This window comes from Abramis brama (genome assembly GCF_963993115.1).
Source record: "Abramis brama genome assembly, chromosome: 8".
Lineage (NCBI taxonomy): Eukaryota > Metazoa > Chordata > Actinopteri > Cypriniformes > Leuciscidae > Abramis > Abramis brama.
In genome coordinates, this window is record NC_139970.1 from 31,399,282 (window position 1) to 31,425,262 (window position 25,981).

At 38.0% G+C, this 25,981-nt stretch overlaps 1 protein-coding gene across 1 annotated transcript in view; it reads left to right on the plus strand.

Annotated features, from left to right (window-relative positions):
- Positions 1 to 25,981, plus strand: part of plcl1 (phospholipase C like 1) — a 59,422-nt gene that overhangs the window by 15,389 nt on the left and 18,052 nt on the right. The window contains exon 2 of the mRNA XM_084122972.1: positions 24,785 to 25,408. Coding sequence (XP_083979098.1) covers positions 24,785 to 25,408 — 624 coding nt within the window. The remainder of the gene's footprint in view (positions 1 to 24,784; positions 25,409 to 25,981) is intronic.

Consider the following 25,981-nt stretch of genomic DNA (forward strand, 5'->3'; position numbering starts at 1 on the left):
AGTGGAATTTAAATGTGTGGCTTTTTTTTTTTTTTTTTTTTTGAAGAGGTGGTTGATTATGATTTCACTTTTTTAATTTTAGTTAGTGTGTAATGTTGCTGTTTGAGCATAAACAACATTGCAAAGTTACAACGCTCAAAGTTCAGAGCAAAGGAAGATATTTGCTTTTAAAGAAATAAGGACTACAACAAACGGCTGGTAGGGACTACACGACATTCCTTCCCGGGTTAGTGACATCACCAACCCTAGAATTTACATAAACCGCAGTTGCGGCGCGCTAACGCAGAAATGTACAAAGTAAAAGCAATTTTTTACAAAAGTAAAAAATTAAGTACACAAAAAGCAATTTTTTTTCAGAAGAGAAAAAAACCCCACCCAATTAAAATAGTGTAGTGCTGGAGATTAATCCTGAGCTAATGATATAATTCTAATCTCATTATTTATAATCCAGCCAAAGCACTACAACAAAGACAGATTAGCACTAGCATTAGAGCAAAACACAGAGCAGGGACTTGTTATAGTTTGAATATTGCTGTGTATGTAAATATTTATATACACAATTATATACACACTGCGCAAGAAAATAAAATGTATCTTTATTTTTTTAAGTCCTCATTAAATTGACCTGTATGTATTTATTTATTATACATTACACACTATCAAATGTTTGATCACAAGGACTGAATTTGTCTCCCATATTCCTAAATATTTGCCCAACAGTTTTATGTTTGAACAACTTAATATATATAGACATGCATATTTATTTACTTTTTTTACACACTACATATAAATGTATTTATTTAGGTATGTATTATTTATTTATTTATTTATTTTTAAAAACTATATATTAAATTTTGTACTCACTTGATGGAATTTGTTTCCCATAATCTTAAATATTTGTTGTACAGTTTTACATTTATTTATATTAATAAACATGCATAATTTGCATTCCAGTTCTCCCTAATAACCCATCTTAAAAGAAAGCATGCAAGCAAAAAAAGATGTTTGTAAACCACCAACACCACCATCACCAGCATCTTGTTTTTATTCTCATTTTTCCTGGAAGTGGCTTTGAGTGAGTGCTAATGAGCTGACCTGTAAATAAACACAGCAGGGCCTTGTGCTTCACCTTTCACCTGCCCTCCACTGATCTCAAATCTGATTACCATTACAGACTTCCATTGAGGACTTCCTAATGCATCTACTGCAGTAATCTTTCGCCCTAGTTTAGCTGCCTAGTTGTGCAAATATGAAGGCCTCCCAGAGAGAAGAAATACTTTTTACAAATATTTCTTACATTTTCTGAGTGACTTGCCTGTGCAAAAACCGTAGCCGTGATGATTTGAGTGGTTGTCTCTATGATGTTCAGGTCTCTACATATGAATCTGTGACTCCTTCAAAATAAGTGTTATATGTATTTGCAAAGGACCCCCTACCCACACATCTCAGTGTTTCTATAGTTACCCAGTTTGTCATTCAAAGTCACGTACACAGTCTCTGAAAGAGTATCCTCTCTGTATCTATGGTTACCCTAGCTGTCACTCACCCTCTTACTATGAGCCTCCACACAGGGGTAGAATTGCCGGAAGAGCTCAAGGTTAAAAAAGTAGGTCATGTGGTGATGACATTGGCTCTTCCTCATGGATCTGGTGTGGAGTTTCAGGTCCAGACAGGAGCCTTCTGGAAAGCGTAATCAACCATATGTTCCTTCTGTAACTGCAAGGAATAATTATAAAGTACCTGTGGTCCAGTCTATTATTTTTCTCTGTGTGCTTGGTATAATTAAAACAGCATTTATTTGATTGTTTTAAAAACAGTTCTCATTTATATGCATTTACAGTAATTCAGCAATGACAATTTTGTGGTAGCACATTTCCCACAAACAATTACAAAAAACATCACAGGAATAAATTACAGTACATTTTAAAATATATTAAAGATCCCCTGTGGTGAAAATCAAGTTTTTAATGTTTATATGTCTCTATGCGGTGTTAATATGCTTTGACAAACCGTGTGCAATTTCATTAGTCAACACCATTGCTGAGTATTTTCTCCTTTAAAACTGCAGTGGAAAAAGTTTCAAAACCACGGTTTGAAATCGCTGGTGTTTTTTACATCACAAACTACCTTGTAACCAATCACGTCAACGTGTGTGTGTGTGGGCTTTAGCATATCATTAACTATGCTGCGAAGCAGGGGAGTCTATATTTTTCTGTTGATATGAAAAATCGTGTACATTTAGCAATATAGCGGGTGAATAATGTATATGATGTATATTGCGATGTTATGATGAACTATATGCCTTTTTTATGCCTATAAGTTGTTCAAAGTGTATCTAAGGATGCTGATTTTCAGAGAGCGATACCATTGTGCAGCGTTTACTAGAGTAAAGTTGACCGAGTGGATCAGATAATCTGAGCTGGTGTGAGTGGCTAATTTGCATATTCATGGCTCCGCATTTAAATGAAGCAAGGGTGTAGAGTTACATTCAAGCTATTTTAAGGCATGAATAAAAAAGAAATTCACAGGAAAAGTTACGTTTAGGTATTGGGTAGGAATTGGCTAGGATTAAGGGATGTAGAATATGGTAATGCAAAAATAAAGCATTAATATGTGCTTTATAAGTACTAATAAACAGCCAATATCCTGGTAATATGCATTCTAATAAGCAACTAGTTAATAGTGAGAATTGGACTCTAAACTAAAGTGTTTCAAAAATAGTTATGAAAATTTTTAATTATTACTGTTTTTACTGTATTTTTTCATCAAATAAATGCAGCCTTGGTGATTAAAAAAAACCCATCTTACCTCAAACTTTTGAATGAGAGTGTACATTAAATAAAAACATTTGCAGCAACTATTTACTTGGTTTCCTATTTTATTGAACTATCACCAGTTTACTTGTTGTTTGTATATGCCATTTTGTAATTTTGTAGATGTATTTCACACTCTTTTCCCCTGAATTCTATTATATAATATCCTGAATATTGACATATATTGCATAAAATTATCATAATTACGTTTTCATCCCTTATGCCAAAGTTGGATGGGTCTATCACGTCCTCACAATCGCTTTCTCTATCTCCAATGATGTCGACGTATCATAAACATTTTAGTCATACTTAGTCACAGCGCTGGCTGATTTATTACATGTTCCTGTGCATCCGTCTGCTCTCTTATCATCCTGCTCCGCCTGTCACTATCTTATTTAATGTGTCTGCACACTCCAGTCTCTCCCCTTCTCTCCTTCCCCAGTCCATCCGTCCACCCCTTTGAGTCATCTTACAGCCTGGCTGTCCTGTTTACCGCTCTCGATTCATCATATTTACGCCTGTGTTCACGTGTCCCCTCCTTCTTCCAGATCTCCTTCAACATCCGCCCATCACTTCCGTTGAAAACGTTTTGTCACACTTAACTTGAGTCTTCGATCCTCGAGTGAGTCTGCGTCCTCCTGTCATCCATCTCTCTTTCTATTACACTTTCTCTTGTCACCACGTCCCCATCTGCCATTCCCACTCCTCTATTTCTCTGAGTTCTCTTTGATGTGTTCTTCCTCCTCCTCTTCCTGCTTGCTTAATTTCATTAAGCTGTCTCCCACCTGTCCATCCTTCACTCTCGCTCTGGTTTTCTCTCACTTTCTCTCCATTTCTCACCCACTCCCACCATTCTTTCTTTCCTTGGCCTCTTTGCTTGTCACCGTTTCAATACTCAGTGATTATTCCTGCTGGCCCCTCCATTAGTGAAGTCTGAGAAATTCTCCTCACAACCTTTTCCAACCTTATCTTCTGGTTACACAAGCTAATAAAACTTAAAGGTGAAGATTTTTTTTTTTTTTTGCTTTGGTGTTAAAAGTATAGTTAATCCCAAAAATGATAATCCTGTCATCATTTACTCACCCTCATGTCATTTCAAATCTATGTATGACTTTCTAATGTGAAGCACAAAAGGAGAAATTATGCAGCTAGGCTCTTTTCCATACTATATTATAATAATAATGCAATGAATGTTGACTGAGGCTTTCATGAGGCTTCATAAAGGTCCCCATAAATGCACTATAAAAGTAGTTTAAACAAAGTGTGCACCACATTCATTTTATTTATTAAGTTGTTTGGACTACTTTAATGTTTTATTCATATATTTTATCTTTATATTTTTATATATAGTCTGAACCTGTGCACAAAAGGGGACAAAAGATAAGAAAAGATTTGTGATTTATTCGAAGGAACAAAAAATTAATATAACCTCTCTCTCCTCCTATCTTTTGTCTCAGCTCTGCCCTTGCCCCTCTCTCCATTCCTTAGCTATCCCCTGACTGTGTCTAGACTTCTTATTAATGTCAGTTAGACTGTGCTGCCAACGATACTAAAATGAGCCTGGAGCATCGGCCAATAGTAGGTCATCATTTGTTCTTTGAGGTTCTGTATGCATTGCTTTTGTCTAGAACATTATGTGCACACATACACTAAGCTTAAGTGTACGCTCATGTATGTTCAGGTTAGCTTGTCATGAATGCAGTCTACTTTAGTATGTACGTACGTATGTGTGTGCAAGTGCAAATAAATGGCTATTGACTGGGAGGCAGGTTTTGTTTGTAAGCAGAGTTTAGCACCGGAGCATGACAATACAAATAGCACCGTGACTTTACATGCAGATTTGTTTATTTCTCTCTTTGCCAACATTGTATGAATGCAAACTCAGTGTTAGAGTAACACATTACATGCAGAAGAGTGCTTGAAAGCAGTCAGATTGAACTGTGCCCTTTATCAGCACGTTAATTTCACTGTAGTTGTGCCATCTGAACCCCCAATGATCCAATGAAGCGCACTGAAAAGGTCTTTCCTATCCTATATCCTTTCAAAGAGAAGTTCAGTGTCGCAGCCTTAGAAGACCGTTTTATAGGCTGCAGCTTACAGTTCACTTATTGTAGGGTCGGTCTTCTTGGAGTTTCAACCTTCAGTTGAGTGCCTTGCCCATAAGCACAATGGTGAGAAAGAATATCTATAATTCCTTAGTTAATAGATCATCCTACCTGTATCGTTCAATTCTTCCCCATGTTAAATGAGCCATTAAATGAGGAGCAGTGTTGATTTCTACCCAGGCATCACACTAGAACACTTCTTATCATGGTCAAAAAGAACCTGTCACTTTTCTTCCTCCATTTCCTTCTAGATCATCATCTTTTCTATTTCAGATGTCATTCTTTTTTTCCTTAAACAGCATCCTATCATGTCAGCATGGCCTAAAGCAATCATTCCTTTTCTTCCATTTTTCTGTCCTCCTTGTTCTCTTCCATCTATTCCATCTCAATAATCTGCTGTTTTCAGCCATGGAAGTGCCTTATTGTCTTTCTTCCGAACCCTCGGGAGCTGCCTACCTAGACAGCATTTTAAATATTAAGCTGTTCCAGAAGTATTTATTTCTTAAAAATGAAAATCTTACTGATGCTAAACTTTTGGACTTTTCACACAGAAAGCATTGTTGCGTCCCATTTTTAAAGTGTTTTACACATGCACTAGATAGATGGCTTTGACCGTTATAGCATATTTTATTGTTTTTTTCATCCTCATTGTTCTATTATGTTGCGTTCCCTCAAGCTTGATTTAAACACAAGAACGCATCCTGATTGAACAGTAGCTGCATATGTGGACAGTAGAAACTGTGTGGACCGGTTTGGAACAGAGCCTTTGTTTTCAGTCATCCTGTTGAGCTTGTTTCCTGAGATATTCTAGCACTTTCTCACCGATTTCACACCCTGACTGAGAACCTTATTTTCTCTATGTCAGACAGTCAGCTGACCTTCACACCTGAGCAGCGGGTCATGGCTGTTTACGGATTTATAGAGAGAGGGGCATGTTGGGACTTTTTTAAGGAGCTTGTTGTTACACTGCCTCCACCATCTACTTTTGCCATCATACAAAAATGATCGCTGGCCGCAGGTGTGTGCAATAATTTGAATGTGATATTTGGCTGCGTGGCATCAGATGCATATTGATTTTCATAGCACATGCCATGCGTGTAGGCCACCGCAGGTCATCTGTTCTTCGGCATGGTCTTTATTATAAGTTGATAATCATTTGAAATGGAATATATTTGCTCTTTGTGTTTCATTTAGGCCGACCGGAGCATCTGCGCACCCATGTGCCGTTGCCCCCATTGCCATGGTAACCATTACCCAGCAGCACTGATGAAAGCATGTCTCCTGCAGACGCCTCTATAGGTCCTCATTACCTCACCATGTGTGTCTGCCACCAACAGGGAGAGTGTGAGTGAGAATGTCTATGTGTGAGAGAGAGAGAACGAGGTGAAAACAGAGAAAAAAGATTAGGAATATTTATTGCGTTTAGAAGAGCAGAAGGGAAATAGAGGGATTTTATTATAGAGCGTTATGCCTTCTTAATCAAGATAGAATTTTTTTTAAAAACGTGCCTGCACTCAGGGTTATTATTTCTCTTTAAGCAATGTGTACATTTTGTTCCCATGTAATTACTCAGCTGTCAATCATCTGTTCATATTTATCTGATCTGATCTGTATAAAATTGTTCTTGCCTGCAAAGTATGTTTGAACATGAACAGAAATGGACAGCAACAGGAAGGAGGAGGACTCGAAGCATTCCTTTCTTCTCTCTCGGTTGATATTTAATCATTTCTTTAATTGCCTCAGATGTCACACTGACAGACCGCCCATGTTCAGCTCAGGTAGCATCTGATGCATATTTTACACATCAAAATGGCAAAAGCTCCAGTCTGATTGACTGACTTTATTTATCATGGCATTGAATATTAAGCGTAGCATCAGTTCTGGCAGGTCACGTTAGACAAGCTCGCATCAGCTGACACTCAGCTGATCCACGTCTACCTATAGGAATACGATGCCTATCACTGTATACATATATAAGCTCCTTCAGTATTATCAGCAGCTATCGAGTTTCTCAGGAGCTAATTACCCTCCTCCATCCCCAGCTCCTCCTCTCGTCCAGTCAGTATGGCAGTCTGATTCGCCTTGAATCAGAATAACTTCTCGAATTATGTTGTACTTTAAAATCTTGAATTAATGATATCTGCAATACATTCATGTTGGTTATGTTCTGTTGACCCTAAGGGGGGTTATTGCAGCTCTCCCTGCTCTTATCCATGCTAGGCTGGAGTTCTTGCCCAGAACAGAATCATACCGCCAATCCAAACTGTATGCAATTGCCAATCGTATTTGACGATAGTGGTCCTGACAGAACTGTCAGTTCAACGATTTTGTTTGAGACACTTTAGCAAGTTCACATTTCAGTTCAATTCAATTCACATTTCTTTGTATAGCGCTTTTCACTATACATATTGTTTCAAAGCAGCTTTGCAGAAAATGCATGCGTCTACATTACAATTTAGAGTGAAATGTTTTTCAGAGGTGACTGTGTCCAAGTAATGTCCATATTTCAGAAATGTACAGTTCTAAGATAGTACAAATCATGCTAATTAGCTAACATATATTAATTTAAGGAAGAAAAAAATATCTGATTAAAGTAATTATTATAAGTTGTGAACATAATGATTACAAAATATAGAAAATTTGGCAGTGGCACTCAGAGTTGGCATCATCTGAAGTCCAGGAGTTGACGTCATCTCTTCACAGGTGTTGGGGCATCTGAAGGCTTTGTAAGAGGCTGGATCCAAACAGGATCTGGCGTCGTCTCTAGTCTCACATTCCGAGATAAAACAGAAAAGCAAATGCTGTTCATAACATTTCGATCAAAGATAATCATGTGCATTTGATCTGATATGGTGTACAAGATTATGAGAGATGTATGTGAATGCTTGGCTAAAGAGATGCGTCTTAAATCTTGATTTATACTGGTATAGTGTCTCTGAGCTCCAAACATCATCAGGAAGGCTATTTCAGAATTTAGGAGCCAAATGCAAAAACTCTCCCTCCTTTAGTGGACTTGGATATTCTTGGTACAACCAAAAGTCCAGAGTTTTGTGACCTTAAAGAGCATGATGGATTGTAAGCGATAGAAGATCAGTTAAATACACTGGAACTGAACCATTTAGGGCCTTATAGGTCATTAGCAATACTTTGTAATCGATATGGAACTTAATAGGTACCAGTGTAGAGATGAAAAAATTGGTGTTATTATAAGATCATATTTTCTTGACCTTGTAAGAACTCAAGCAGCTTCATTTTGGACTAACTGTAGCTTATTTTTTGAGGATGCAGGACAGCCAGCTAGTAATGCATTACAGTAATCTAGTCTAGAGGTCATGAATGCATGAACTAACTTTTCTGCATCAGAAACGGATAGCATGTTCTGTTCTGTAGCTTAGTGATGTTTCTGAGGTGGAGGAAAGCTGTTTTTGTAACAAATAAAATATGATTTTTCGAAAGACAAGTTGCTGTCTAATATAACACTCAGGTCTTTAACTGTAGAGGATGAAGAAACAGTACATCCTAATAGATGCAAATTGTATTCTAAGAGCTTCTGTGTACAGGTTTTTGATCCAGTAAGTAATACCTCAGTATTATCTGAATTATAAGTAAAAAAATTAAGCAAGTAAACAAAATATCCTTGAATACACCTGTTTTTTTCTGCTTTGTTATATGTTATATCTGATCGACCTATGTCTGTCACTTATTCATTTTTAAATCAACTAATCTATCCCACATTACACCTCGTCCATTAATTGAAAAAAAGTTGAAATAAAATAAAATATAAATAGTACATGAAAAACTTAAACTTATTTCCGTTAGTTTCCAGTTTTTTTAAGATAAAGTACTAAAAATGGTAACAATTTCGATAATCCACTTTAGACATTCTACTAACTATAAGTAACTTTGCAACTACTTTGAACTACCAGTCGTTAGAGTATTAGTAGACTGTCTGTTTAATATCTGCTAATACTTTATTGTGTTGGTCCTCCAACAGACATTCTACTGACTATAAGTAACTTTGCAAGTACATGTCAACTTATTCTACTAACCCTAACCTAAGTCTACTAATACTCTGAGAGTTAGTTGACATCTTGTTGTAAAGTTACTTATGGATTAACGAGATGAAGTGTAACCAATATACTATAGCTTGAGTTAATAAAAAAAAATTATAATAACATTGAAAAAAGCACTTAACAAAATTACTAACTTAACCTAAAATGAAAGCTGAAAATAAAAGTTTAATTAAAATATTAATAAATACTATAATAGTATATAAATAATTCCAAAATAACACTGGTTTAAACTGTTTTCAGCGTCGTGTCCTTTTTTAAGGACAAAAACACACAGGGATTACAGATGAAAATTAGCCTGTATGGCTAAATCGGGCACATTTACATGATGGACTTAAGTGCTCCTGTTAATTATGTGCATTATCTCTTTTACAAACAAAAATAATAAAAAATAACATGAAGGAGATGATATTTTTCGCTATGCAGGAATTCTTATAGCCACTATTCACCCAAATAAATCTAATTTTGTCGAACTATGAACACTGGTTTTTATGCAAGTAAAGGAAATCGAATTGACATCAGAATGCTTTTATAGGGGTTTATTATGGGATATTTATGACGCCTCTGGCCTCATGTGGTTTTATGTGCTGCAGTTTGAGGCGTAAGGCAAACATTATAGATATACAAAAGGAAATAACACCTGTCACCTGTCACCATATGTGTTTTATGTGTGCTGGTCTAATACCTCTTGTATTGCTTTTAAAAAGTCTGGAGAGAACCATTTTGCATAGCAAAAGCACCGGGAGGTCATTGATATATTATTTGGCACTTTAAAAATCACTACAGTGACAATCAATCTATCGAGCTAATCCCTGAAACCACAACAGACTCAACAAAATAAATTCAATTCCGCCTCCTTTTAGCTCACCCATTGGCCTGTGTGCTTATTACTTTGTTTTGATACTTGTTTCATCTGTGCTGCAGAGACAATGGCTTGTTAGCCCGATCATACATCCCTTGGCGACAGTTGTCATCTTGGGTCGATATGGTTACAGTGATGACCTCACGGTGTCACCGTAATCAACAGGACAAACAAGAGGCAATTGAACGTTATTATAAACTCGCTGAACAAGAAGCCCTTCAGACTGAGTGGTTATGGACCGTTCCAATTTAATATGATTGGACTGGTCTCTGAGGACAGGGACGAGTTTATATGTCCACATGTGTGTTTCTGTTTCTTGAACCGTTTCGCTGATCTGGCTGATTGGTCCAGTGGGTTTATTAGCAGGAACTGCGCAGGAAAAGCTCCATGCTGACTATTTGAACTGGATTAGTTCAGATCACGCTTGGTTGGACCAGTGAGATCATGTGGAAGAACATACGAGAGGGAATTACAGACTCGTACAGAGGTACTTGTGTGTCATCAGACTGAATATTTTTTTCCTTTGAATTGAAGGTGCCAGAACGTTGTGCCCAGTTTAACCCTTGGCTGTGACCCATTGTGTGTGACATGCTGTTGACGTTTGCAACTTGCCCTGAAGCACATGGCCTGTGCGGGTTTGAAGAGCCATCCGGGTTGCCGTAGTTTAGTTGACACAGTGTGGGAACTCGATGCAGTGTCTCTCCCTCTGCCCTGTTCCCATGTCGATCTTTGAGCACTGCTCCCATAAACACACACCACACACTCATAGATGCACATCTGGCTTTGGCCCTCAGCTAAGCATTGGGCTATTATGTGTGTGTGAAAGAGAGTTAGAGGATTTTCAGAGCATGCACAGCATGTAGGCGTGAAGAGGCATATTCATATTTTGGTAGCTAACATTACCCCCGATCTGTTGAAAACCAGTCTTTTTAGAAAATAGCACAGTGTTTATTTACTCAACACAGGCTTACTGAATGTTTGCATGTGCTTTTATTGTGGAGGTTTGTTTGTGTGCATGCCTCCTTTGCATGCACACCTATCACAATAGAACAACAAAAAAGTACCATGGTGTTTTATATTTTGGGAATTTTTGCCTTTATAGGAAAGGACAGTCAAGTAGAGACAGGAAGCGATAAGGGAGGATAGAGGGGCACAGGATGTTTATGTATGCATTAGAAAGTTTATTTTCATGATCACGAAATTAATAATGTTACGACTGTGTAATAACTGGGTTTGTCCGTATTTGACCAAAACATGGGTTGAAACAGCCCGTAATTTTTTAGTGTGTAGTGCATAGCTCTTGGACTCAAATTAGTGCGTTTTTTTAATCTTCATTTTCAATCTGATTTGTTATGATTTCACAGGGGGCCTAAATGATTGTGTATTAAATAGTTGTGCACATTGTTTGTCTGTGTTTATTCTCTAGTCTGTAATATGTGATGGCTGGTGTGTGAGAATGGAATAGTTTGTCAGCGTCTGTATATGTTTGTCTCTGACGGCCCCCCAGAGCTGTTCTGTCATTCATTTGTTTATGTGTATGTGTGAGGTTGTGTGAATGACGTGTGCAGAGGAGGTCATCTCTCAGAGGAGCGAGAGGCAAAGAGAACAGGAGTGGAGGGTGGGGAAGGATGCTGTGCTCTCTCGTATGTTGCATAAGCAGATTATATTATGTAAGAGTTTTTTTTTTTTTTTTTTTGCCCCAAAGGGGGGCAGACAAATGCTTTTGCTTTAGTTTTTGGGTTGGCTCCTTCCACCATCCTGACTTTCTGCCCCAGTACCCCCACACACCCTCCAGTTCCCAGAATTCATCTGCATGTACTAGTGTTGGGGAGTAGCTAACTAAAAGCATAAATGCTGCTAATGTAACTACATTTTTCAGTAGCCTGTCAGTAGCTCAGCTGCTAAAAATAGTTGAGCTTTTACAGAAGCAAGCTTCATTTGCCAACAAGTTGCATTGTGGCGTGACAAAATGCTACATCACTGTTGAATTGTGTAAACAACTTTTTAGCTGACTGAGCTGAGTTTTTTGTTAAAAAAAATGTATTGGACATTTCATTTAATTAACTTAATAAATAAAACTTCACTTTTTCCCTGCAAAGTATTTTAAATGCTGCTACTCACCATGTTTTTAGGCATTTGGAATTTTGATTCCCTTTTATTCATTCGTTTGTTTGGTTGGTTTAGTTAGTTGGTATTTTATTTATTTATTTGACCATAATTAACTACATTTTTTCAACAAGTAAATAAACTACTGTTCAAATGTAATAAGGTATATTTCTTATTATTATTATTATGAGAGTTGAAAACAGCTACTTAATATTTTTGTGAAAACTGTAATGCATTTTTTTTCAGGGTTGTTTGATGAATATCAATTCAAAAGAACAGCAGTTTTTGTAACATTATAAAGAACTTTACTGTCACGTATGATCATTTTAATGCATCCTTTCTGAATGAAAGTATTCATTAAAAAAATTCTTACTGAACCCAAACCTTTGAACTGCAGTGTATGTATGCGTATAAAGCAACTTAATCTCTACCTTGTGTCTCAGGATTCTAGGCTATTATTTCAGTAGCCTTCCCAACATTGTTGTTTGTGCTGTCTGTGTGTATCTGAATACTTCTCTACGCTCTGTCAGAAAGCACAGGTTTGTGTTCCACAGCTAACTACCACTGCTCTGTCGCTCTCCATCTCTTCAAATGTACCTTGCAGTAATGTTATTTAACATCCACTGAGGACTACATGTGTGGCGGTGTATAAGCAGGCTATATTGAGCAGCAGATATCTGCTTACGTCCCACTCCTCTATACATAGCCCTAGATATTCCACCCTCGTGTTCTTCAGTACTCATCCACAGAGTTTCCCTCACCTTTCACTTGCTTTGTTCCCGCTGATCGATAGAATAAATGCAGTATTCAGTGTACTTTCTTTTTTTTCGAACAGTAGTGTATATCAACTGTTGGATATGGTTAGTAGACAAATTAATCTATAAGAATGTGAAAGTGTGTATTTTGTAAAAGTCTACAGGACCAAAAGTGCCCAAAGTCTCAGAAACGTCCACCAGTGGATTTCGTGTATGTTTTGCATTAGAATTCATCAAATGAAATCACCGGTATTTTTGAGCTTTAGTGTATATTTTTGACACACTGCCCTGTCCTTTAGCAATGTGCTGATGATGAGTGTTTCTCTGAACTTTGCGTGCTCTGCTGACCTCTTCCCTTAGGCAATCCTTCTGCCCTCGATTTTTATATTGATGCTTGCCAAAGCTGGAAAATAATGACATCAGTCATAATCTCTGTTATTCCCCTCGCCACTCCATTTTCTTTTTGTGCCTCTGTACATCTGCTTTTCAATCAACCTAGCTGCCACTCCCCTTATACTTTTTTTTTTTGTCCCTTCTCTTTATCTTTTATCTCCAAAGTGCTTTTTATAAAAAGTTGACTTGAATAATAGGCCAATATTTCAATTACATGACAACTCACCAGTAGTTTAATTACCATCAATCTTTTTTTGAACCTGTATGATTTTTCTTCTGCAAAACAAAAGAAGATATTTAGAAAAATGCCTGGGTTTTTCTTTTGTCCGTACAATGGTATTTTGGACCCCACTGACTTTCATTGCATAGGCAAAAACATTCTTCAGCGTATCTTGTATTGTGTTCCAATGAAGAAATGAAATATTTGGAACAACATGAGGGTGAGTTAATGAAGAAATAATTGTAATTTAAAAAAAACAGGACTCCACTGGAAGCGTCATTGCTTACCATCCTTGCGTTCTCCATGTGTCATGCTGTTAGCATTTAACCCCCTCAGCTGAGGCCCACGGTGGTCTTTAGGTGCCCTCCCTCTGTGCCGCCCCATTCCTGCTGGCACCCGGCCATTCACACACAGCTGCCAGTGGACAGACATTTCCAAACACACGAGCAGAGAGAAAAACACAGCTAAAATGTGTCCAGCTAAAGTACACATTGACTTTCACACACAGACCTGTGATAGCACAATGTTTTGATGCACACTATGCCACTGTATTAGCATACTCAACACAAGCTATTTGCATAATACACTTACATCCTTCTATCTGTAGCTATGTCTTATGCCTTTTCCAAGGCCATCTTCTCTTTTGATTGGTGAGATTTGCTCTCCAGACCTCTCATCCTCTTCCCCTCTCTGCATTACTTTCATGTTGCTTTAGTTCTTTATGACTGCCTTTTTCCCTCTGGACTGTTTATTGTTCAGTGTTATTATTTCCCCTTTGTTTACGAATAAGCAAAAGATCAATTATGATGCCTGAGAGCTCTCCATCCCATAGGAGATACTGTGCATCATTGGGGACCAGCTTCCTTCATTGAATGACCTTTCTGTGTGGCTTTCAAGTTGCATTTTAAGTGTCCTCATTGCTCATCTAATTCCCTCTCTCTTTTATCTGTTTCTCTCCTGTGGTCTTTCCTTTCTTCCCTTACTTGCTTATGGTTGGCTTGAGGATTAATATAAGAGGTTTTTAAGCTTTGGCATCATGACTTCCTGTTAATTTAGCATATTTAGCTTGATAATGTATTTATTTGCTTGACAGGTTATGGCTGGTCTCCTTGTCCTCAGGAAAAATGTAAAGAAGTGTTGTTGTTTTTTACATGCAGTGTGCAAATGTGAATCATTTTATTTGATTGAAAGGCCAAAATTTAAAGACTAACATTGTACCTAAACATTTTTTTTTTTTTAAATGCTGTTCTTTTGTTTGTTTTCACAAAAATATATTAAGCAGCACAACATTTTCAACACTGATTTTTTTTTTTTTTACTTGAGCACCAAATCACCATGTTTCTGAATTTTGAATTTTCTGAACAATTTCTGAAAGGTCATGTGCCACATTCTAAAATATATTAAAATGGAAAACAGTTATTTTCAACATTACTAGAGAAACTTTAAGAAACATTTGATATATAACATTTGACATGGTTTTCAAATATCAACCTCACACATAATAAAACATCCATCTCTCTCTCTCTCTCTCTCTCTCTCTCTCTCTCTCTTTTGTTGGAGGTAAGTAGTTGGTAGGCTAACTATTATTATTATGGACATATTTTGAAGACATCTACCCATGGTTGATGGTCTTGTGGTTTTCATTATGGAATTTGTATTTTGATTGTTGTACTAGCAGAAGATGTTGTCATATATATTCAGGGCTGTTTTGAGGTTCTGGCAGATTTTGACATTTGAGGTATCCAGTGGCCTGACTGAACATTATTAAAGGGACAGAGGTACAGAGATGTACTGCAACAAACAAAAGAAGGTACAGCCTTGAGGGAAAGCACCAGTGGACCTGGTTAAATCACTTTACACCTCCACAAGTTCATACGGGTCATTTTATAGATCACTGCTGCTGTTTGTTTTGTGTTATTATGTTGTTTTCTCTCCAGTAGTGTGGGTGGCTTTCAAAAAATGACAAAAAGAGCAGACCCGCTGAAAAATAAATAGGGATAATCTAAAATAGAGATCCTCGGGAAGTGGGAAACTCTTGTCAGTTTTGACAAGAAGAAAGTTACAAAAGGATGCAGTATAGGTCCAATCATGGAGAAGTATTATAAGTAGGAGGTAGAATAGTTAAAATTATTACTAAACATTGAAAATGTATTTCATGTTCCAGAACAGTAATAACTTTATGTGAACCACAGTGAAAAAATAAAATAATGATAAAAAATAGTGAAGGATTTTATCTTTGTCTGTGTTGACTAGGAAATGATTAGCAGTAAATTACCTCCGCTTTTTCGTGCATGTACTTTGACTAGGTAATGATTAGCAGTAAATTACTTCTGCTTTTTCGTACATGTATGTTTTCTTTTTTTTTTACATTGCTGCTTGTTATGGATGGAGCCTGGAGCGTAGCCTGGAGCGTCACATTTAGATTTCCATGATCAAATATGTTTTACCCCAAACTTCGCCTCTCTCTCCTCTCTCTTGTACATTTCACTATACTTCACACTCACAGTCATGGTGCGCAGCTGAATTCATAGATCCAAGCGTGTTTCTTATGCATGAGTAAGTGCCAGCCAGACAGTTAATTCCCCCCCCCCCCCCCCATTTTCTCTCTCTCATTCCCAGCCCCTATAGCTTCTCTTTGCACTTGCTTTGCTGCCTTGTTTGGCATCCTGTGATGGCCTGGATCCCTTCACTTGCACTTTCAACAGAGATAAGATTGCTTCCAGGCTAGCGTTTCATTTTGTGCAAAAAACAAATCAAACAGGAAATAGGTGTTACCACATTTGGGTGTAAGTTGATTAAAAAAACAACCACGCAGTCAAACCACGGTTTGCACAGTATTGTGGATAATTCTTATTTATGATGAGATGACACATTACAAGGGATCCCTTGTGAACTGCTTCAGAATTTATTTTCATTAGGCCTGCCAATCAATAAGAAATATTAAAATGAATTACATGGTATATGTATTAATTGTATAGGTGTAGTGTATATATATATTAAGAATTTATGTATGTATTTACACAATGTACATATGAATATTTATATCACTTATGTAGCCTACTGTATATATGTATTTTTTTCCTAAAGTATGGCTGATTGGAGAAAAATAACAAAATACAGAAATAAAAATGGAAAGAAATGAGTTGAGTATTGATTTGGAAATCAATCAATCAACCGATCGATCGATCAGGAATTGGTAGACCTGGAAGCCTTGCATATTCAGTTTAAAAATGGCCGCACCCGCTCTTAAATTGAAAATAAGGTGGATAACTACACAAGTGGTGTAAATCTCCTTCCATGGGTTGATCAGTTCTCCAGGCTTGGCCTAGCCTCTTCCCCCATGTCTGCTGTAATTAACCAGAGGGATTGGGAAAAGCTTTTCTAATTAACAGCCTGGAACAGCTCCTCAGAGTTTGAGGCACTCAGAGCACATCCCAACAACAATCCTTGGGCCAATCGGTCCACTAAAACAGCAGCTGCTTCCGAAGACAGGTGTGCGCACTGCGCACTTTAACTTGAATAAACAATGTCAGCCCAGGTGATTGCAAATTCATCCTGGAAGGCATTTTCTACCAAGGTTATGCAGCGGAAAATGCAGTCATTACTTATGTATTATCCAGTTGCATGTTTTTCACCTTGAGTTGCTAGGCAGCGGAGAGATGGTCCAATAGCTTATTCTTTTTGGACCACTAAACATTTTATGTAACTGTCTTGCCTTCAACTGTTTAACTGTCTTCTGGCTGAAGTTTTTTTTCTCTGATGGGTGCCTTAGCTTTTGCCATACAGTCAATTATTAAAAGTTCCTAGTTCCATGTCTAAATCCGTGGGGGTGAGTAGTAAAAGATGCATAAACTTATTTGTACTCTTCCATCAGTTCTACTGTGTTGGCTGTGTGCATCCAGAGTTTTTCCTCTCCTGTTTTACTGCATGGAAAACCATTCAGATGTGCTGGAATTTTTGAGAGCATGGATCTCTTGGCAGACTCCTGTGCCAGCTTGGAGTGGAGTAGCAATGTTAATATGTAATGACAGACCCTTTTTTAAGTCTGCTTTCAGCCCTCGCTTGCTCTGGGTGAAGACTCTCAGCAGGGTCTGGACGTGACTTTGAGGTTCTTTGAAGTAGGGTGGCAAGGGGAGACAGCAAGTTCAATGGTACATCAATTGGACATGGGCGTGCAAAACGAACACATTATCCTTTAGATCAAACTTTTTTTTTTTTTTTTCAAGGGGCAGGTCCTCAGGTCCTTCATAATTTACTCCCCTTCATGTTGTTTGAAACCTCTATGACTTTTTTTCTTAACTGTTAAACTGTCATGTCTAAGCAGTGGTTCAGATTAAAACAACATCGGACCCCATCGACTTTCATTGTATGGACAAAACAGTTTAACATTCTTCAAAAAATCTTCTTTTGTGTTTTGCGGGAGAGAGAAGGTCATACAGGTTTGGAACCACATGACAAAAATGTTCAATAAATAGTTACATTTATTATTATAATCATTATGATTGAATATCATCATAAAGAATTAATATGCCAAGTAATATATTCTTTAAACTAACTGTAAGCTGTTTATGGTTGCACTTTAATAGGTCCACATCCAATCAAAATTTATAGGCAGATTTCTAATTGACAATTCTGTAAATGCATAAACAACAGAAGTGTGATTTACTAGCCTAACAGATGGAAGACACTGGGGCTGGGCCAAATATTTTATTAGTATTAATCATATTACTAAGTGACAGATGAATGCACCACAATACTGTAGTTTGTTTGGACGTACAATTTTGATCTTCTTTGCCTATTTAATGTTTAGTTGCATTTTTTATTTACATTTTAGCATAGGCCCGCGTGACCCAGTTTCACAGCTTTCCCGTTGAGATCCTCTGGTTTAGCTAACTAGTTAAGTCTTTCTCTCTTCGGTATAAGGAAGTATGAGTGCTGACTGCTGAGGAGCTTTTTAGAAAACAAATAGTGCCTGAAAATCACTCTTGGCAGACGTATGAGTAAGTGGCATATCTGAGCTTTTCTCTGCTTGTTTGGGGTAGCTTTGAAGACTGCCTGAGGACTGATTGTTTTCAGAATGGAACCTGTGAAGCGGTGTAGGCTGATGAATGTGTAGGCTGTGAAAAACCGTGATAAGAGGAGCCTGATTGTGGGAATGGTCTGTAATTACTTGATCGTGTGAGACCAGCCATGCTAGTTTGCAATCATGCTCATCGACGTGAGCTGCTTTTCTCTATTCCAGAGCTTCTAGTTGGCTCGCAGAAAACTCATCTGCTAGATAGATAATAAAGTAAAGCAATTTGGATAATACAACCTGGAAATTACTAGATTTGTCTCTTAAGTAGTTGTTGCAAGGCTAATAGAAATCATCGAAGGATTTGACGCAGAATAAAACAGTTCATAAATCAATTTATTGAATGCCAGTCTCATATGGTCTAACATCTCTATCTTCTACAAATAGTTACCAGTACTTTCACACCCAGAAAATGTTATGTTTATGAGTCGACATAGATTAGATTAGGGCAATGATGCATCTGTGTGAAGTAATAAAACTATATCTTCATTCCAGGACAGACAGGTATAACAGAAGGTTCAGCGAGTGTAATCATATCAAAGTCCTGTTTAAGTTTTACAGCATGCATTTAATTATAAAGCAATTTCCAAGTGATGAGTTGGTGCATTGAATTCTCCATAGCTGCCAGTTGTTATTAGGCAGGAGTTATTCACATTCTGCTGGAAGAATTGTTTTTTTCACACTCTGCTATACTTTCTTAAATTACTTATCAGTATTACTAAGAAAAGTGAAGGGTACCTAGAAGAATTTAATGTTGTCTTTATGCACAACCTTCCCTACCATCCTCTATAATTTGCTCCTGGGAAGAACAGGTGTTTGATAATCTCTCTTTTGCTGTACTCATATTTGCTTTAACAACACATTTCATCCTTCAAGCTGTTTATAGACAAGCTCAATGTCAGGAGAGCAGCTCTGCCTCACATTTCTGCATGACATAATTCTATTTTGATCCACACATCAGCATTTTCAATTAGTTGGACAGTAGGATTGACGGCTTGCTAAACCCATTGTCAGTTAATCCATGAGCGTTCCCCTCTAACCCAACTAAATCACTGGCTCTCCATCCGGCACGGATTACCCCTCAAGTCTCATGGGGTGGGAGCGCTGCGGCTGCACTAATCTACTGCTTTCTCAGAGCTGGGATCATTAGCTGGATTGGAGTTCTGTTCCGTGGCTTGGTTGGAGTGGATTACAGCACCAGGTGTTGTCCCAGCTGATGAAGTCAGTGGTACGGGGTGGTATTTTGGGGTGGGGTTAGTGGACTCTGTTGTGAGTGGGTTAATGAGCTGATGGATGGATATGCTGTGTGCCAAAGGGATAGTTTACAGTAATCATTTACTCACTCTCATGTTGTTCTCATGTAGTTTCTTTCCTCTGCTGAACACAAAAGAAATCACTTTGAACTCCAATGACTTTCATTCTGTGGACAAAAAAGAATCACACTTATTTACATTTATTAATTTAGCAGATGCTTATGCAGAGCAACTTTTACGCTCACCATGACAAGGCCGTAACTGTCTTTTTTATGTTGTAACAATTTTTTTTATAAAGCCTTAAGAAATATAACAGTGAAGGAAATTCTGGGTCTAATTCTAGTTGAGAAATTATCATTTTGAACTATTTGCAAATAATTTTTGCATAAATTGGCATTAAAATTTGCACACATGTAGCCTACATTTATTTGAATGTCTAATATGTCGAAAATGTAAAACGTTTCTTGTCTCCTCACACTTAGTTTGGAACTCAACTGCATCAATCATGTAAATGCATATTTTCATATTTTCAAGGCCATATTAAGGAAAAAAAGTCAAGTAGTTTGCCTCACTGGACGTTACTGTCGGTCGTTTAAAATTTCTAATGCAAAACAGTTGACGTATTAAATGGTTCACTATTTACATTTTACCTCACTCTCTTTCAACATGAAACTGACGCTTTGCGCTGGAATTTACGCTCTGCTTCTGTGAACAGTAAACCCCGCCTACTTTGATTTGATTGGCCATCTCAATCATTTTGACATTGACGAGCGCTGTTTGACTGCTGAAGCAGATCAGACAAAAAGAAATTGTCGTCCTAACAACATACAGAGTGATGCATAATCGAGTGCCTATGGTGGTTATGGCACTGCACCATGGCTGCATTTATTTGATCAAAAATACAACACAACAGTAATATTGTGAAATATTATTGCAATTTAAAAGTTTGAAATACTATTGCAATTATTTTTCTATTAATGTATTTTAAAATATAATTTATTCCCGTGATGGCAAAGATACATTTTCAGCAGCCATTATTCCAGTCTTCAGTGTCACATGATCCTTCAGAAATCATTCAGATATGCTGATTTGAAATCTTCTTGCACAGCCTTAAATATTTTTGAATCACTCTGTTGTCTTCCTTTCAATTTTGAGTGTTTGAACTGGCTTCAGGCAGATGACAGTAGTAAACACTGTGCTGTGTGAAAGAGTTTAGCCTCAGGAAGCATTGGAAAGGTTCAGTGAGGACTCGGTAGTAGTGAAGGCTGATGTCATTGTGGGTTTTAGCTGCCAAATCACTGATGAGCTTGAAAATGGCCCTTAAAGGGCAGGGACGTGACTGTTATTAAAACCAGTCAGCTCTTGTAGGAATAGACCAAGGGTTCGCGTTTTAGTACTATTATTTTTTCCCTTGCCACTCTTCATTTTCTCCTCTGTCCTCAGTTTCTCTGTCCACCCAACCTCCAGTTATTATCTCCTCCTTTTCTAGTGCTTGTGCTCCCTTTCTATTCTCCTCCTCTTTTCCTTGATTAAGTGGAGATGGGAGCACATCTAAATTTAACCACACTTCATCTCCTTGCTCCCCTTGCTGTGTCTGATACTCTTATCCCTCTCAGACTAATGGTGTGAAATTGCTTATAATGTCAGTGTCATTTTTATATTGAGGAAACATGGTATTTTACCTACTACCTAGTTTTTCCAGCAGTGTTTTTGTGTGTTTTGTTGCACTCCTCCCTCCATCTCTCTTTTTTGCTACCCTTGCTATGTGCCTCAACCTTTTATTCATATTCCTCGGCTGTTCTTCTAACACTCACTCGCTTACAATCCTTTCCATACTGTCATCCTCTCCATTCTTAGGTTGGAAAAGACAAAAAAAACAAAACACATTTATGTTTCAAAAAAACAATGCAAAGTGAAGTGCGCTTAGGGGGATTAAGTCTGATACATGCCCTTTTAGGCCATAACGATACATTAAAAGCTTTGCAGACTTGTCGTCATAGTTTCCTGGAGAACCCTGATGGGTAGGTTGCATGGATGGATGGACAGATGAGCGACCTGCTTATTTTTGCCTCATTCTCATGGTGCCCTTGGCAGTCTAACCACTAAAGTTGCATTTTAGCCTTGCGTGGTCACGGCTGCTAACCTGTGCGACTGTGCTGCCTGGCTCACCCCGGTTGCTTCAGTCCCGCTATCACCCAGTCTGCTCAAACACCTGCTGACCTGGATTCACAGCGGCAGGCTGTCGGCTCGTCAGGCAGGTTCTGATCCAGAAGCACGGCAGCTTTGAGGAATGGAGTCTGCCAGCTGCATAAAAAAACAGACAAACTAAGACAAATGAGCATGTCAGAGTGCTCAGTGACTGCACACTGTACTCTCTGACCTTACCTGATTCACTGCTTCTCTGGTCTGAATGTCAAGGAGGTTTTGCTCAGCGGAAGAACTCCAGAATTGTTGTGTTTGTTAAAGCTCTGGGGGTGCTTGTTTTATATGATTTAAAAAGTATATCAATTGTGATAATAAAGAAGCAGAAATTGTAGCATGTGAATGTGAAACTACAGTGTAAGAAAAAAATCTGTTGCAAAAATAATGTCCTGGAAGAAAATTACTTGAACGTTTTCCGTTAAGTTTACAGACATTTTCTTCAACCCTCAAACTTAACAGAATGAAATGCGTAATTCAAAATACAGGAAAAACACCTGTCACAGATCAATGGAGAAAACTCCTTTAAATTAACACTGTATTTTTATTAACTACATTTTTAAATTTTCTAAGCAAAATGTCAGTCGTTCTTCCTTGTGCAACAAACTTGCTGACATGCCATGCAGGGGCGCAACTACCCAGTGTCAGAGGGGTATGCAGCAACAATTTTATTTATTATTTTAGCTTTAAATAATAAAGGTTTATTTTAAAGTATATCAGCCACTGTAGGCCTACCATAATTATACGGTATATATGTACATGTGTATATATACATAATATAATATATATGTATATTATTAACAATGTTAACAAATAATAAACCGTTACAAATTGACAAAACATTAACATTATCATTATAGCCAATGCAACATAATGCCTTAAAATGCAAAAGTAAGCCTATGTAACAATTTTTAACAAAAAACAAAACAATTTATGTAACAATTAGGGTTGGGCATCGTTTTGATTGTAACAATTCTGATTCCAATTCAGATTCTTCCTTTTGATTCCGGTTCTTATCGATTCTCGATTCCGATTCTTTGAGTGGTGGAGTTGAAACAGGTCACATGCTTATTTCACAGATAAGAGTAAAATTTTATTTTGATTCAATTGTTATTTAAAGTTTTACCTGGCTTTTTCAGCCACACTTTAGAGCACTTTGGAGCGCTAATGTCTGTTAACATGAATATTTGCAAGCCTCCAAGCACAGACGTCACACTTTAAATCCTACCTGTTGCCTTTCACCATCCACTTATTTAGCTGCTGTCGCATCCCTTGACATGCCATCTCCTTTTCCCTCTTTCTTTTTCTATTTTTAGCCCCCGACAGCTTTTTGCTTTATCCATCTTTTTCGACGACAACTCACTACTCGTACCTGCTGGCTCAGCGCTCACGGCGCCCCCGACTGCTCGCGATATTACCCCCCTCTTCTGTCAAAATTCTATGATGGAATCTTATGAGGGCGCCTACTCTTGCCTGTTAGTCCTCTAAAATGTTATATAACATTGAGGAAATGCAGAAATGATTTAGAAACGCACAACAGCAGCTACATATAGAAAATACCAAAAAGAGATTTTTTTTTTTTTTACCATTGCTTTGGCGCCGCATATGGCGCATACCCATTTTTTGCACCACTGATGCCATGTGTTGTGGGTGATTGTCATTGTGTTCTGGGTGAATGTTGCTAGTCATTTCTAGTTTGTTGCTAGGGTGTTGGGGGTGGTTGCTAGGTAGTTGCTTACTGGCCCAAGTCACAAGAGCTCACTTCTCAAGTTTACTTGATATTCTGGTCCCTAGTAGACAGATATGGCAGATATGGAGTCTTTGGTTGATTATGTGTCTGGTTGACTTGAATAGTTGAATAGTTATGACACACAAAGGAACTGAAGACATTCTAATGGGACCATTCATGTCTTAATTGTATTAAGCCCATCTTTGAAATTTGGTATGCCTGAAGTTCATTAGCTTCTGCATGAATACTCCCTGCATCTAAGAGCCAGTCTGATTAGTGCCAAATGGCTTTGGGTGGAAACCCCAGATAACACATTTTAACTACTGCAATGACATAATGTGTTTCCATCAGGAGCCTTTGTTGTGGATTCGATTTTAGGTATTAGGACATAAATAGGCCAGTACTGCAAGCAGACATTTTTTTTTAAACCAGTAACAGCCCCAGCAAGCATACACCTTTTATCTCCTCTTCTTTCCAGTAGGTCAGGCAAGGTGCCAGTTCCACCATAATTTAGCTTATGGTGTTTTATGAGTTATATGAGTTTCATGATCATTTCATCACTCTGAACCTTTGGGGTGAAATTCTTGACAATGAACAACTGTTTTTTCAAATGTTAATAGGCACAATTGCTAATCAATATTACCACATCATTGTATTTGGGAATTCTTTAAAACTTGAATATTTGCACAGCATTTCATTATGAAGGCCAAGATTTTAAGATTGCTACATAAAAGTAACTTGGATACTGAAATATAGCTAAGTCAAATTCAAAGCTAGCAATGATTTAAAATAAATACAAAATTTAGGATAAGAGAGGGGGAAAAAACTGGGATATTTTAGCATCTGACAATGGCAATACACAGTCCAGTACTGCTGGTCAGTGATGTAATGTAGAATGTGGCTGGTTTATTCTGAATAGGCCATAGTTCATAGCACTGTTCATTTCCTTTAGATGGCATTAATGTCCAAATTTTGCCTCAGTGGTTTTGTGAAAAAGTCATTTCATGCTGAAACATGCCACATTTGTTTGGACTTAAACCTAGAGACATGCTTGAACACAAAGCTTTCTGTGATGAATGAGATAATTTCCATCTTGCTTTGTTGCTAAGATGCTTTACTAGAACAGCTCTTTGTAGAATGACATAGAAGTTTTCTTCATTTGTGGTTCACATGGTGCTTAATGTTTTTCTTTTTTTTTCCCCAAGGACCCTTCAGTGGCCAAGGTCAGTGGTGGGAGGAAGAAAACAGTTTCCTTTAGCAGTATTCCATCAGAAAAGAAGGTGAGCAGTGCTGCAGATTGCCTTGCCTTCATGCAGGGTGGCTGTGAGCTAAAGAAGGTGCGTCCCAACTCGCGCATCTACTCGCGATTCTACACTTTGGACCCTGAGCTGGCCTGCCTTCGTTGGGAACCCTCCAAGAAAGATGGTGACCGAGCCCGACTTGACATCTCCACCATTCGGGAGGTCCGCACTGGGAAAAGCACAGAGACCTTCCTCCATAACGGCCCATCAGATCACCTGGCTGAAGAAGCAGCCTTCTCCATCATTCATGGTGATGAGTATCAGTCCCTGGACCTGGTTGCTCTCTCTGCTGATGTGGCCAACATCTGGGTGACAGGGTTGCGGTACCTATTGTCTCACCCTGGGGCCATTGGAGGAGGGAGTGGAGGGGATGGAGGGATGGGAGAGTCCAGCATTGGAAGCAAGATGAGGCAGAACTGGTTGGCGGCAGAGTTTGCTCTGGTTGATGAGGATGGACACGAAATCGTGTCTGAAGATACAGCAGTGGCCACCATCTGTAAACTCTGTCCTGGAATTAAGGAGGCAAAGGTAACACATGTCCTTATTGTTCAGTTTATCAACCACAAAATCTTGCATTTCATGAATAAAGGGTTTCAGAAAAATCCAAACAATACTGAATATGTGACTCCCCAAATTGAAAGCAATCAGAAATATATATACTGCAGCAGTTTCTATGTAGGACCCATCAAATAAGAATCATAGTACTGTCCTATAGCAGTGAGAAATGAAAAAACGAGCGCTGAGAGAGCCATAAATGTGAACAGCAATATGATTAGTTGAGAAATTAGATGGCTCTTCCAGAGCTAGTTTCTCTTTGCTTGACTTCTTAGGGTGTACTCCCACTAGGCACGGTTGTCTTGTACCATGCCCTGGCACTAATAGACCTCGTAATAGATTTATAATTTATGCTGCGCAGCTATTTTCACTTGAATTGTGCTGCACGTATCAGAAGATTATTATGGAGGCAGCTGATGTTAGTGGAGGAATTTGCAGCTTTATTCGCAAACTACAATTCCTGTTCATCAATAAGGTGAGAACCAGACCCGTTATAAACCTAAATATACTAAATTTAATTAAATTAATTGAAAAGTGTACTGTCAA